This window comes from Physella acuta, unplaced genomic scaffold (assembly GCF_028476545.2).
Source record: "Physella acuta isolate Inbredline_101_S28 unplaced genomic scaffold, ASM2847654v3 ptg000689l, whole genome shotgun sequence".
Taxonomy (NCBI): Eukaryota; Metazoa; Mollusca; class Gastropoda; family Physidae; genus Physella; species Physella acuta.
This window is the reverse complement of record NW_026732208.1, coordinates 408,898-424,483: the sequence shown is the minus strand read 5'-3', so window position 1 is coordinate 424,483 and position 15,586 is coordinate 408,898. Positions and strand designations below refer to the sequence as shown.

Genomic DNA, 15,586 nt, shown 5'->3' with positions numbered 1-15,586 from the left:
GTTGTGGCAGAAGACTAAATGACCTACACAAAATATTTGGAAACGCTAAGAACTATTGCTTGTTTTAAATTTGGGTTATACCATGCTACATGCTAGCTAGTTACCTGGGCGGCGTGGGTCAGGTAGGAATCCATAAAACCGTTATACGCCACTTCCGGTTTGAAGGTGGGGGTAAAAGCTTGGTGAAGTGACGTCAGTTGGGAGCGATGCTGCCAGAAGGTATCTGTTGGAAGAGTGGAATAAATGGGGTCATTTCGGGTCTAGGATGAGGTTAGTTAAGACACCTACGTGTAGGGTTCGTTAAGACAGCTACCTAAAAAGTGAATTAAGACCTACTTGTAAGGTTCATTAAAACACCTGTAGGGTTCTTTAAGACACCTACTTGTAGGATTTATTAAGACACCTACCTGTAGTAAGACACCGACTTGTAGGGTTCATTAAGACACCTACCTGAAGTAAGACACCTACCTTAAGGGTTCATTAAGATCTACTTCTAGGGTTTATTAAGAAACCTACCTTAAGGGTTCATTAAGACACCTACCTGTAGGGTTCATTAAGACACCTACCTGAAGGGTTCATTAAGAAACCTACCTGAAGGGTTCATTAAGACACCTACCTGAAGGGTTCATGAAGACACCTACCTGAAGGGTTCATTAAGACACCTACCTGAAGGGTTCATTAAGACACCTACCTGAAGGGTTCATTAAGACACCTACCTGTAGGGTTCATTAAGACACCTACCTGTAGGGTTCATTAAGACACCTACCTGAAGGGTTCGACAAGTTGTAACTGGAGTCATTGAACATGAAAGCTGGAGTTGGAGCCGGTGGCTGGAGCTGCGCCTGTGACTGCACGGCTGGCATCTGAAGCTGGTCCTGGTGGTGTGGGGTGGGGACGGACTGGCTGGAGGGGTGAAGGTTGTGGGAGGGGGCGGACTGGTGGGGCATCTGTGGCAGCTGAAGGAAGGAGTTGATGGCAGACAGCTGGTTGCTGCCCACCTGTTTACGCCATCTGGCCCGTCTGTTGCTGAACCAGACCTGGAACATCAGCAGTCAGGGTGTCATTCATTTACCCGGGGGGGGGGGGGACAGTCAGGGTGTCATTTAATTACCCGGGGGGTGCGGGGGGTGGGGGGCATCAACAGTCAGGGTGTCATTCATTTACCCGGGGGGGGGGGGGGGACAGTCAGGGTGTCATTTAATTACCCGGGGGGGGGGGTGCGGGGGGTGGGGGGCATCAACAGTCAGGGTGTCATTCATTTACCCGGGGGGGGGGGCAGTCAGGGTGTCATTTAATTACCCGGGGGGGGGTGCGGGGGGTGGGGGGCGTCAACAGTCAGGGTGTCATTCATTTACCCGGGGGGGGGCATTAACAGTAAAGGTGTCATTCATTTACCCGGGGGGGGGCATTAACAGTAAAGGTGTCATTCATTTACCCGGGGGGGAAGTCAAGGTGTCATTCATTTACCCGGGGGGGGGCATTAACAGTAAAGGTGTCATTCATTTACCCGGGGGGGAAGTCAAGGTGTCATTCATTTACCCGGGGGGGGGGCATTAACAGTAAAGGTGTCATTCATTTACCCGGGGGGGAAGTCAAGGTGTCATTCATTTACCCGGGGGGGGCATTAACAGTAAAGGTGTCATTCATTTACCCGGGGGGGAAGTCAAGGTGTCATTCATTTACCCGGGGGGGGGGACAGTCAGGGTGTCATTTATTTACCCGGGGGGATCAACATTCAAGGTGTAATTCATTTTCCCGGTGGGGGGGGGGGGGCGTCAACAGTCAAGGGATTCACACGGCGGGGGGAGGGGGGGCTGCAATTTTTTTCGCCAAAACGTACATATATTTTCATGAAACACACTATAACCCCACACCACCACACTATAGCCCCACAGCCCCACACTACCTGTACGCGGGCCTCTGTCAACTTTGTCCGCTGTGCCAGCTCCTCCCTCGTGTAGATGTCCGGGTAGTGTGTCCGTTCAAATGCCCGCTCCAGCTCCTCCAGCTGCTCGCTAGTGAATGACGTCCGGCTCCGTCTTTGTTTTCTTTTCAGCTCCAGGCCAGGCTCGGAGTCACATTCAGAGAGATCTGGGGAGTAGAGAGTCACATTCAGATAGGTCTGGGGAGTAGAGAGTCACATTCAGATAGGTCTGGGGAGTAGAGAGTCACATTCAGATCTGGGGAGGAGAGAGTCACATTCAGATAGGTCTGGGGAGTAGAGAGTCACATTCAGAGAGGTCTGGGGAGTAGAGAGTCACATTCAGATAGGTCTGGGGAGTAGAGAGTCACATTCATATAGGTCTGGGGAGTAGAGAGTCATATTCAGATAGGTCTGGGGAGTAGAGAGTCACATTCAGATCTGGGGAGGAGAGAGTCACATTCAGAGAGATCTGGGGAGTAGAGAGTCACATTCAGAGAGGTCTGGGGAGTAGAGAGTCACATTCAGATAGGTCTGGAGAGTAGAGAGTCACATTCAGAGAGGTCTGGGGAGTAGAGAGTCACATTCAGATCTGGGGAGGAGAGAGTCACATTCAGATAGGTCTGGGGAGTAGAGAGTCACATTCAGACATTTGGGGAGTAGAGAGTCACATTCAGATAGGTCTGGGGAGTAGAGAGTCACATTCAGATCTGGGGAGTAGAGAGTCACATTCAGATAGGTCTGGGGAGTAGTGAGTGACATTCAGAGAGGTCTGGGGAGTAGAGAGTCACATTCAGAGAGGTCTGGGGAGTAGAGAGTCACAGATAGGTCTGGGGAGTAGAGAGTCACATTCAGATAGGTCTGGGGAGTAGAGAGTCACATTCAGAGAGGTCTGGGGAGTAGAGAGTCACATTCAGAGAGGTCTGGGGAGTAAAGGTCAAACATTGAGTCACACTGAGACAGATACCGTTATAAGTAAATATACAGTCAGCCTAAATAAAGAAACATTAAGTCATAAATGCATACAAAAACGTAGTTTGGAGACCCCTGGTATAGACGGAGTTCAACTTAATCGCCCAACAAAGTATGCCACAGATCCATCAACCGTGTATGAAATTTGTTTACGTTTTACCCCTGATTATGCCCATCATTTGCCTCTCTATACCTTACTCTAGTATAATATTAGATGCTTTATTAGTCTATTTAAAGCTCATTTGAACGTTTATTTAAAATTTTCCCCAAAAACATCCAGTTAACGCCTAAACACAACTTGACTTATTACAACCAATTTTAAACAGACTGAATTCCACTTGACTGTTTACAACAAAACTCATCTGGACCCCTTAATTCACTGTTGTGAAGTTTGCTGACGAGATGATTTTTTTTTCTAACCTTTGACCCGATCCTCCTTCATTATGGTATGTCACACCTCCCCCGGGGAGAGGATTCTTTCATCTCCAGACGACAATCTTTGATGTGTAGCCTCCCCTGCCGTCTGGAGATTTGAATTCATCCCACGTCAGGCGCGCTTACGTCACAGTTGCGTGGCCTGGCCACTTTGTTTTCTGATGTTTTAAATCAAATTGAAGTCCTACAAAACACCATTTTTTCTGATGTTTGAAATCAAAATTGAGCCATTCATAACGCCATGTTTTCTGATGTTTGAAATCAAATTTAACACATTCATAACGCCATGTTTTCTGATGTTTGAAATCAAACTTGAGCCATTCATAACGCCATGTTTTCTGATGTTTGAAATCAAATCTAACACATTTATAACGCCATGTTTTCTGATGTTTGAAATCAAACTTGAGCCATTTATAGCGCCATGTTTTCTGATGTTTGAAATCAAACTTGAGTCCTTCATAACGCCATGTTTTCTGATGTTTGAAATCAAACTTGAGCCATTCAAAACGCCATGTTTTCTGATGTTTGAAATCAAACTTGAGCCATTTATAACGCCATGTTTTCTGATGTTTGAAATCAAACTTGAGCCATTCATAACGCCATGTTTTCTGATCTTTGAAAGCAAACTTGAGCCATTTATAACGCCATGTTTTCTGATGTTTGAAATCAAACTTGAGCCATTCATAACGCCATGTTTTCTGATGTTTGAAATCAAACTTGAGTCCTTCATAACGCCATGTTTTCTGATGTTTGAAATCAAACTTGAGCCATTCATAACGCCATGTTTTCTGATGTTTGAAATCAAACTTGAGCCATTCATAACGCCATGTTTTCTGATGTTTGAAATCAAACTTGAGTCCTTCATAACGCCATGTTTTCTGATGTTTGAAATCAAACTTGAGCCATTCAAAACGCCATGTTTTCTGATGTTTGAAATCAAACTTGAGCCATTTATAACGCCATGTTTTCTGATGTTTGAAATCAAACTTGAGCCATTCAAAACGCCATGTTTTCTGATGTTTGAAATCAAACTTGAGCCATTCAAAACGCCATGTTTTCTGATGTTTGAAATCAAACTTGAGCCATTCATAACGCCATGTTTTCTGATGTTTGAAATCAAATTTGAGCCATTCATAACTCTATCTGCTGAAACAGCCATCAGTTTAATTTTTTAAACTGATTGGAGTGGTATGGATAATCCACGGATAATCCACGGCTAATCCATCAGCGATCCCGCACGGCCAAGTTAAAAAGTGGCACTTGGGTGTCTCCTGTTTCAAAGCCAGTCCGCACATCAGGGGGCGCGTGATCGCTGCAGACACCCCAGGGGGCGCACGATCGCTGTCGAGTCTTGCAAAACAAAACAAGCGCCCCTCTAAGCGTGGAGCTTATTCGTCGCGCTTCATAATTTAGCTATGGAGGCGTTGGACTTGAACCCGGGTTGGCCGGCCACAAAGAAATAGCTTGCTGCAATTGGCGGAGATCTGAGAAGAATGTCGGCCTCGTAGGGAGAGGTGTATAGAGGAGAAGATGAATGCCAGTTTGATGGCTTTGTGTGGGAGATATGGCGATGAGACACAATACACTGACTGACTTTATTTTTCTCATTCGAGAGGAGACTAGAAGCCATGACAAGCAGCTAATTTATAGACAAGCTCGCTCATTCAGATCGTGGTATTAATCGCGCTAGCGGGCTCGTGACTCGGTGCTACCCCGCTGGCCCGGGGACGGGCTTTGGGTGCGGGGAATGCGGTCAGCGCTCTGGACAGATTGATTCGTTTCACTTTTGTTCCAAGTTTTGACTGCACGTGGAGTCGGTTCTAGCGTCGCGCGCGGAAGGATAAACAAACTAGGCGGATAAATGGGTTGATTTCAGCGCCTTTATAACGTGCTGTCGTATAGGCAAACAGAATGTCGTGTAGTGAAACAAAATGTCGTGTAGACAAACAAAATTTGTTGTCGTTTAAAGAAATAGAATGTCATTTAGGGAAACAAAATGTCGTTTACTGAAACAAAATGTCGCATATACAAACAAATTGTCGTGTAGACAAACAAAATGTCGTTTAGTGAAACAAAATGTCGTTCAATGAAACAAAATGTCGTGTAGACAAACCATATGTAGTACCTTCTTTGTCAGGGTCAACGAGGTGCTCGCCTCTGACGTCATCATCTTGGCTGCTCACGTCGATTCCCGTCTCGTCTCGTGGGCAGCGAGATCTCAGGACACGTGATATGGAGCTCACGGTAGGCACGCTGGTCCGGTCACACACGCCGTCCTGTGGTCAACAGATGGGTAGGGGTTGAACATTGGTTTAACAGGGAGTGGTTAGACATTGGTTTAACTGGTAGTGGTTGAACATTGGTTTAACTGGAAGTGGTTGAACATTAGTTTAACTGGGAGTGGTTGAACATTGGTTTAACTGAGAGTGGTTGAACATTGGTTTAACTGGTAGTTGTTGAACATTGGTTTAACTGAGTGTGGTTGAACTTTGGTTTAACAGGTAGTGGTTGGTTTAACTGGTCAACCAAGGGGTTAGGGTCGGTAACCAACACCCCCCCCCGCCCACTTTCCTTTCCATCTTCACGTTGTGTGCTAAAAAATAAACTTTCCCATTGAAACGAAACATATACACAACATATGCAACATTAAGGTATGGACCACGTGACAAGAAGTGATGACGTGTGCAGATGCTGCCACGTGACTCCCGATGTACTCACGTGGTTTTCCCCCACCTTGAGCAGCTTGTCCCGGATCTCCCAGCTGAAGACCCCGGGGTTGTCCCTCTTGTAGTCCTCTATTCGACCTTCGACCTCTGGCGTGGCGACTCGTGGCTTACTTCCGCCTATCACACCTGGCCGGATACTTCCGGTTTCCTGGTACCTCTGTAGGATCTTGGACACGCACCTGAAACAAACACACCTGAGTCTATTGGGGGTGGCAAATATCAAATTTGGTGGACACGCACCTGGAACAAACACACCTGAGTCTATTGGGGGTGGCAAATATCAAATTTGGTGGACACGCACCTGGAACAAACACACCTGAGTCTATTGGGGGTGGCAAATATCAAATTTGGTGGACACGCACCTGGAACAAACACACCTGAGTCTATTGGGGGTGGCAAATATCAAATTTGGTGGACACGCACCTGGAACAAACACACCTGAGTCTATTGGGGGTGGCAAATATCAAATTTGGTGGACACGCACCTGAAACAAACACACCTGAGTCTATTGGGGGTGGCAAATATCAAACTTGGTGGACACGCACCTGAAACAAACACACCTGAGTCTATTGGGGGTGGCAAATATCAAATTTGGTGACTTCAAATATGTTGATGAGAACTAGGTAATTTCTTTGGAAATTATTTCAATGTGTTCTTCTACTTTCTTCTTCTGTACTAATTCTGTACTAATCCTAACCTTACAGTTTAGAGTTTAGAATATGGGTAATGACCAACCCAATATTTTGGCGCCACAATAGAAGGCATTAACACGTGAGCAAAGATAAAGTAATTTCAACAAACTAACACTTGACATCCTAGAACAAAGATTAATTAAGTACAAGTCTAGCTTGAAATGTGGACTCGCTGTGTCATAGGTATGAGACACTAAAGTTTGAGACACACCCATGAGACACACCAAAGTTTGAGACTCATGAGACACACCCAAGTAGAAGTCTAGCTTGAAATGTGGATTCGCTTTGTCATAAGTATGAGACACCAAAGTTTGCGACTCACCCATGAGACACACCCATGAGACACACCACAGGTTGAGACACACCCATGAGACACACCACAGTTTTAGACTCACCCATGAGACAAAGTTTAAGACACACCCATTAGACACACCAAAGTTTGAGACTCACCCATGAGACACACCAAAGCTTGAGACACACCCACGAGACACTACAATTTGCGACTCACCCATGAGACACACGAAGCTGTCTACTAATGACACACGGCCTAACACCCTGTGAGGCGAGCTCGACAATCTTGAGACGAATGTGATTGGGCAGGGGCCGTCCATTGATAAACACGCCGCCCAATTGGTTGACTCGGCCTTGACCTTCAATAGAAACATGCACGTGGTATTTCATAGAGAGGAGCACAACAAGAACAGGTAAACAAACATCAGTGGCATGTTGGTTGTCATGGTGATAAGGACCAGTCGCACCACAACAAGAACAATTCAACAAACATCAGTGGCATGTTGGTTGTCATGGTGATAAGGACCAGTCGCACCACAACAAGAACAATTAAACATCAGTGGCATGTTGGTTGTCATGGTGATAAGGACCAGTCGCACCACAACAAGAACAATTCAACAAACATCAGTAGCATGTTGGTTGTCATGGTGATATGGACCAGTCGCACAACAACAAGAACAATTCAACAAACATCAGTAGCATGTTGGTTGGCATGGTGATATGGACCAGTCGCACCACAACAAGAACAATTCAACAAACATCAGTAGCATGTTGGTTGGCATAGTGATAAGGACCAGTCGCACCACAACAAGAACAATTCAACAAACATCAGTAGCATGTTGGTTGTCATGGTGATAAGGACCAGTCGCACCACAACAAGAACAATTCAACAAACATCAGTAGCATGTTGGTTGTCATGGTGATAAGGACCAGTCGCACCACAACAAGAACAATTCAACAAACATCAGTAGCATGTTGGTTGTCATGGTGATAAGGACCAGTCGCACCACAACAAGAACAATTAAACATCAGTGGCATGTTGGTTGTCATGGTGATAAGGACCAGTCGCACAACAACAAGAACAATTCAACAAACATCAGTAGCATGTTGGTTGTCATGGTGATAAGGACCAGTCGCACCACAACAAGAACAATTCAACAAACATCAGTAGCATGTTGGTTGTCATGGTGATAAGGACCAGTCGCACCACAACAAGAACAATTCAACAAACATCAGTAGCATGTTGGTTGTCATGGTGATAAGGACCAGTCGCACCACAACAAGAACAATTAAACATCAGTGGCATGTTGGTTGTCATGGTGATAAGGCCCAGTCGCACAACAACAAGAACAATTCAACAAACATCAGTAGCATGTTGGTTGTCATGGTGATAAGGACCAGTCGCACAACAACAAGAACAATTCAACATAAGTAGCATGTTGGTTGTCATGGTGATAAGGACCAGTCGCACCACAACAAGAACAATTCAACATCAGTAGCATGTTGGTTGTCATGGTGATAAGGACCAGTCGCACCACAACAAGAACAATTCAACAAACATCAGTAGCATGTTGGTTGTCATGGTGATAAGGACCAGTCGCACCACAACAAGAACAATTAAACATCAGTGGCATGTTGGTTGTCATGGTGATAAGGACCAGTCGCACAACAACAAGAACAATTCAACAAACATCAGTAGCATGTTGGTTGTCATGGTGATAAGGACCAGTCGCACAACAACAAGAACAATTCAACATAAGTAGCATGTTGGTTGTCATGGTGATAAGGACCAGTCGCACCACAACAAGAACAATTCAACATCAGTAGCATGTTGGTTGTCATGGTGATAAGGACCAGTCGCACCACAACAAGAACAATTCAACAAACATCAGTAGCATGTTGGTTGTCATGGTGATATGGACCAGTCGCACCATAACAAGAACAATTCAACAAACATCAGTAGCATGTTGGTTGTCATGGTGATATGGACCAGTCGCACAACAACAAGAACAATTCAACAAACATCAGTAGCATGTTGGTTGTCATGGTGATAAGGACCAGTCGCACCACAACAAGAACAATTCAACAAACATCAGTAGCATGTTGGTTGTCATGGTGATATGGACCAGTCGCACCATAACAAGAACAATTCAACAAACATCAGTAGCATGTTGGTTGGCATGGTGATAAGGACCAGTCGCACAACAACAAGAACAATTCAACATCAGTAGCATGTTGGCTGTCATGGTGATAAGGACCAGTCGCACAACAACAAGAACAATTCAACATCAGTAGCATGTTGGTTGGCATGGTGATATGGACCAGTCGCACCACAACAAGAACAATGCAACAAACATCAGTAGCATGTTGGTTGGCATGGTGATATGGACCAGTCGCATCACAATAAGAACAATTCAACATCAGTAGCATGTTGGTTGTCATGGTGATATGGACCAGTCGCACAACAACAAGAACAATTCAACATCAGTAGCATGTTGGCTGTCATGGTGATAAGGACCAGTCGCACCACAACAAGAACAATTCAACAAACATCAGTAGCATGTTGGTTGTCATGGTGATATGGACCAGTCGCACCACAACAAGAACAATTCAACAAACATCAGTAGCATGTTGGTTGGCATGGTGATAAGGACCAGTCGCACCACAACAAGAACAATTCAACAAACATCAGTAGCATGTTGGTTGTCATGGTGATAAGGACCAGTCGCACCACAACAAGAACAATTCAACAAACATCAGTAGCATGTTGGTTGTCATGGTGATATGGACCAGTCGCACCACAACAAGAACAATTCAACATCAGTAGCATGTTGGTTGGCATAGTGATAAGGACCAGTCGCACCACAACAAGAACAATTCAACAAACATCAGTAGCATGTTGGTTGGCATGGTGATAAGGACCAGTCGCACCACAACAAGAACAATTCAACAAACATCAGTAGCATGTTGGTTGGCATGGTGATAAGGACCAGTCGCACCACAACAAGAACAATTCAACATCAGTAGCATGTTGGTTGGCATAGTGATAAGGACCAGTCGCACCACAACAAGAACAATTCAACAAACATCAGTAGCATGTTGGTTGGCATGGTGATAAGGACCAGTCGCACACAACAAGAACAATTCAACAAACATCAGTAGCATGTTGGTTGGCATGGTGATATGGACCAGTCGCACCACAACAAGAACAATTCAACAAACATCAGTAGCATGTTGGTTGTCATGGTGATATGGACCAGTCGCATCACAATAAGAACAATTCAACATCAGTAGCATGTTGGTTGTCATGGTGATATGGACCAGTCGCACCACAACAAGAACAATTCAACATCAGTAGCATGTTGGTTGTCATGGTGATATGGACCAATCGCACCACAACAAGAACAATTCAACAAACATCAGTAGCAGGTTGGTTGGCATGGTGATATGGACCAGTCGCACCACAACAAGAACAATTCAACAAACATCAGTAGCATGTTGGTTGGCATGGTGATAAGGACCAGTCGCACCACAACAAGAACAATTCAACAAACATCAGTAGCATGTTGGTTGGCATGGTGATAAGGACCAGTCGCACCACAACAAGAACAATTCAACAAACATCAGTAGCATGTTGGTTGGCATGGTGATATGGACCAGTCGCATCACAACAAGAACAATTCAACAAACATCAGTAGCATGTTTACTGGCATGGTAACATAGTCAATCAAACTTTCAGTTTAAAATATCGAAATATATAAAATAAATAGAAATATAGCTTTAAAGGCAATTTCTCCGCATTTGCAAGTATTATAACACTGATACTTAAGTATTAAACCGTGTATAAAAATGTCGATAAAAGTTTACCGTCCTGTCGGCGTGGAACGATATTCGTGGATGTGTTATAAACTACAGGGATCGTTATCTTGGATGGTATGGTCAAATGTCATAGTTCAGTGTTATAAAGGATCGGTCGGGCCGGTATAGCTCATGCTGCTTAATCGAAAAGTCCCGAGTTCGAACCCAGCAGGCTCGATAGCTGGAGACAACACCCATTTAGGAGAGACAACTGTACTTTGTTCTTGGATGCATAAAGGTAGCAAATCTAAAAATTAAAAGCAGGATGAAATCAGAGTCAACGGGTCATTTGACTCATAACATGTTGCACGTTATACTTGGTTGTGTTTGAGGAAATCCCGTCCAAAATCCCGTCCAACATTACAATGAAGAGCGAAGAAGTGTTATAAAATCTGTGCACGAGTCCTACAAGAGGCTGTACACCATCATATAACAGAAACATTATACACATCTCTATACTACTAAAACTCAAGTTTGTTTACATGTTTGAATATTTATTTGTTTGGTTTTTTTTTGTTTGTCTGATTGACTACTGGAGAGAATCTGCTCTATGTGGGGAGCTGTAAAATAGTATGTAGGTAGAGAACAATTTTTGTTTTCAGACATACTGTTAATCACAAATTTATTTAAAGACGTTAATTAATTTATTGATTTATTCATAGGTAGATTAATCACATTAATTTTAAAAGTTTAAAACATTAACTTTACTTTGTGGGAATAGTGACGTCACATGATTTGTTTACTTTTTAATACAATAAATGGAGGCTTCCATCACAGACTTTGTGGCCCATTCAAAAGTTTAACGCGTTCTAAAGCTAATTTTCTGTCGGCTATAACTTTAACAATGCGTCCGTTTGCTGTATTTATTACGTTCCAACACGTATATCAATTTTCAACTGTCTTTTTCATTTAGTTTTACAATAAAATTTTTTACATCTACAGATCAGCTGTCGAAGGACGAAAAAGTTAATTTATGAATCTAGATCACTAGACTTAACGTAAATTCTAGATCTAGAATCTATTTCAGGCCTTAATTATTTTATATAAATATTTGTTTAGCGTCAATGATCATCTAATTCGATAATACATGGGATTTATCTATCTAGGTTCTAGATCTAGATATAGTAGGATTACTCGCTAACTTAGAGGCGTGGTCGGCTGCTAACAACAATATGGCGTCCGGACCGGACGTATGACTTCCGATCATTTTTAGGCCACAATTACCACTAGCAAAATAGTGGGTTTTCGCGTTATTTAAACATGCTATAGGTGCCCAGGGCTAGATATGCCAGAAAATCATTTTAAAATTTGCTTTGAAGTATGAAGGCTAAATTTTAAAGTCGGTGTCATTAAAATTAATAGAACTTTTAAAAGGTCACCTGTGACGTGATGTCATTTATGGATGAACCCCGAAACCCACAGTTATCCAAGGGATGACCGGGTAAGTCTAGTATTACATATAGATGGAGAATACAATCAGTAACACATGTAGACACCTGAATATTTCAGGTAGAGGAATCAAAAATAAACATTTCTGAATGTCAGATGGTTAGATAATTCATCAGTAGTTCGCTAAAGATAAGACCAGTGCATCAGAGATTAGAATAATTCATCAGAGATTTGGATAATTCATCAAAGATTTGGATAATTCATCAAAGATTTGGATAATTCATCAGAGATTTGGATAATTCATCAAAGATTTGGATAATTCATCAGATAATTCATCAGGGATTTGGATAATTCATCAGAGATTTGGATAATTCATCAAAGATTTGGATAATTCATCAGAGATTTGGATAATTCATCAAAGATTTGGATAATTCATCAAAGATTTGGATAATTCATCAGAGATTTGGATAATTCATCAAAGATTTGGATAATTCATCAGAGATTTGGATAATTCATCAGAGATTTGGATAATTCATCAGGGATTTGGATAATTCATTGAGATCCGGGCTGTTCCTTAGTGGTTAAGAAAACACATTAGAAATTTGGGATTATTCCCCAGAGACTGAGATAAATTCTCAAGAATATGACAAGTTCCCTGTCATTATGTATGAGTGTAATTCAGTCTGAACTTGTATAAAAAATGTATTTTTTAAATACTTCATTTTATATCTGGATTATTTCTTATTACATTTGTTCCCACTTTGTATCTCAATGGATTTGTTATATATTTGAATGAGTCACGTAGGAAAAGTTTAGTAAGTGAAGTTAAAAGATTGGAAAATGTTGCTTTAAATATACTGTTTAATTTTTTTCTAGAAAACAGTTTGCTGTCCATAAATTTGAAACCTCTATTGAGGGGACAAAATTTGGATACTACTTCAAGAGACGCAACTATTTCTAATACAGCGAACACAACTAAATAAATGTTTTCGTCGCCTCGGCTATCGCCTGTTTTGGTTTTTGTAGAATTTTTAACGGTTGCCTCGGATTTCGTCGATTGCCAATAAACAGCATGTAACTTAACAAAACGAACGGAAACCCTAAATAGTCCTAGCTAAATAATGCACGTCTTACGTGTATTGTTAAATATTGTGTGAGCGCTAATATGGTTGCCGTGTAAGTCTCGAGATTATCTGTCAATTGACATGTATCTTTCTACAGAGTGTTTTGTAAGTATCAAGATTATCTGTCAATTGACATGTATCTTTCTACAGAGTGTTGTGTAAGTCTCGAGATTATCTGTCAATTGACGTGTATCTTTCTACAGAGTGTTTTGTAAGTCTCAAGATTATCTGTCGATTGACGTGTATCTTACAACAGTGTTGTGTAAGTATCAAGATTTACCATCAGCTTTTGAGCTGGTGATCTAGTTACGACACGAAATAATGTATCCAATTATAAACATATCAATAAGCGTTCCTATTAGAACAGTACTATAGATATTAAACGGCTAAAAAAATTATTATGCGCTAAAAAGTTATTTATTTTCATTACCAACTTAATTGAGGTGACTTTTAAATTAAAAAATGATTTTAATAGCTATAGAAATAAACGCACTAAAAGCAATGAATAAAACAGTACTGAATCTGTCGCACCTCTAGTAATGGGGTTGTGTGGAGGGGTTGAGTGGAGGGGGGGCTTAGCGAATCGCTGAAGGAAAACAAGTTATTTTGATTACACATTGTACTTTTGAAATCCTCTTGAATGAAAATATAATACACTTCTATTTTACTATCTGGGTTTTTGTCAAGCGACATCATCCAGTGTCTAGTATAGCTACATCGACCATAGTTGTATAACAACATAACAATCATGAGTTGTGTGGACCAACCCAGGGCTAACGCTGGAACATCCCAGGCTTACGGTAAATGTATATGTACAGTATCTAAGAAGAGGATTCAATTCTAAATGTAAAAACAAATTCAATACTAAATTACTATATCGGCGTTGTTGCTAAAATAATTTCTTTTGTTTATAGAGTTAAAATTATAATTTTAACTGCAAACTGCTTAGTGTTAAAAGGTTATTATAGAGTGTTAACTGTTTAGTGGCAAGTGTTAACAATTTAGAGCTGGAAGTTAACGATTGGCCGTTAGGTGACAGCTAGGACTGCTAGCCCGAAGGTCTCGAGTTCGGATCCCGGTTTGGACTTGTGTCTGTAAGACAACCCTGTGTCCACCCAGCTCTGATGGATACGTTACTTAAGTTAAAGAAAACAAAAATTGGAGCTGGGCGTTGTGCCGAACATTCTATCCCCTCATTTGCACAAGTCATAGAAAAAGATGAACTCTACTTTCAGATGAATAAAGAAACGGATGAACTCTACATGCATTTGAACAAAGAAACCGACGAACTCTACTTGCAGATAAACATAGAAACAGATGAACTCTACTTTTAAGGATGAACATAGAAACAGATGAACTCTGAACATAGAAACAAATGAACTCTGAACATAGAAACAGATGAACTATTGTTTTAAGGATGAACATAGAAACAGATGAACTCTGAACATAGAAACAAATGAACTCTGAACATAGAAACAGATGAACTATTGTTTTAAGGATGAACATAGAAACAGATGAACTCTGAACATAGAAACAGATGAACTCTTATTTTAAGGATGAACATAGAAACAGATGAACTCTACTTTTAAGGATGAACACAGAAACAGATGAACTCTTATTTTAAGAATGAACATAGAAACAGATGAACTCTTATTTTAAGGATGAACATAGAAACAGATGAACTCTATTTGCAGATAAACTGCTACATGTGTCTTGGGCACGAACGGGGACATATGATGATGATAACCGTTAACAAATAATTGGTGTGTTAAATAGTTAAACGGTCAGTTGTCTAAAGAAAGCGTTAACTTATTTTAACATCAGTCTAGACAACAGTGGTGTCAGTGTTACCTTTCATTAGCGCTTCTTGTTCCATGCTCACCAGCTTCACAAAATGTTCTTACTGCTACAAATGTTCTAACAGAAATGTTCTAGTTCACTTTTCAACACCATGGTAGAATGGCGATAGTTCAATAAGAAAATATCCTAAATATTTTGTTTAACGATACTTTCTGCGGATTTAGTAAACCCCTTCCGGCGTCTTTGGGTCGCTACAGATTGTCTAGCGAACATTCAAGAAGTACAGATTTGGTTTGATGGCTTCACGCTGGACCTCCACTGGCTAAATATTCCGTGTAGGGACAAATTGCTGGAGTGAACTGATTGGGTTATGGGAAC

General features: G+C 41.8%; 1 protein-coding gene across 1 annotated transcript; it reads right to left on the bottom strand.

The window, feature by feature from the left end:
* Positions 1-104: 104 nt before the first annotated feature.
* Positions 105-15,586, bottom strand: LOC131949332 (paired box protein Pax-3-B; the record flags this gene model as incomplete). The annotated part of the gene is given in 7 exon segments (XM_059311173.1): positions 105-223; positions 767-1,037; positions 1,907-2,091; positions 5,454-5,604; positions 6,047-6,233; positions 7,255-7,396; positions 15,260-15,586. Coding segments are annotated over 7 exon segments (1,080 nt in total), but the record flags the coding sequence as incomplete, so codon positions are not given.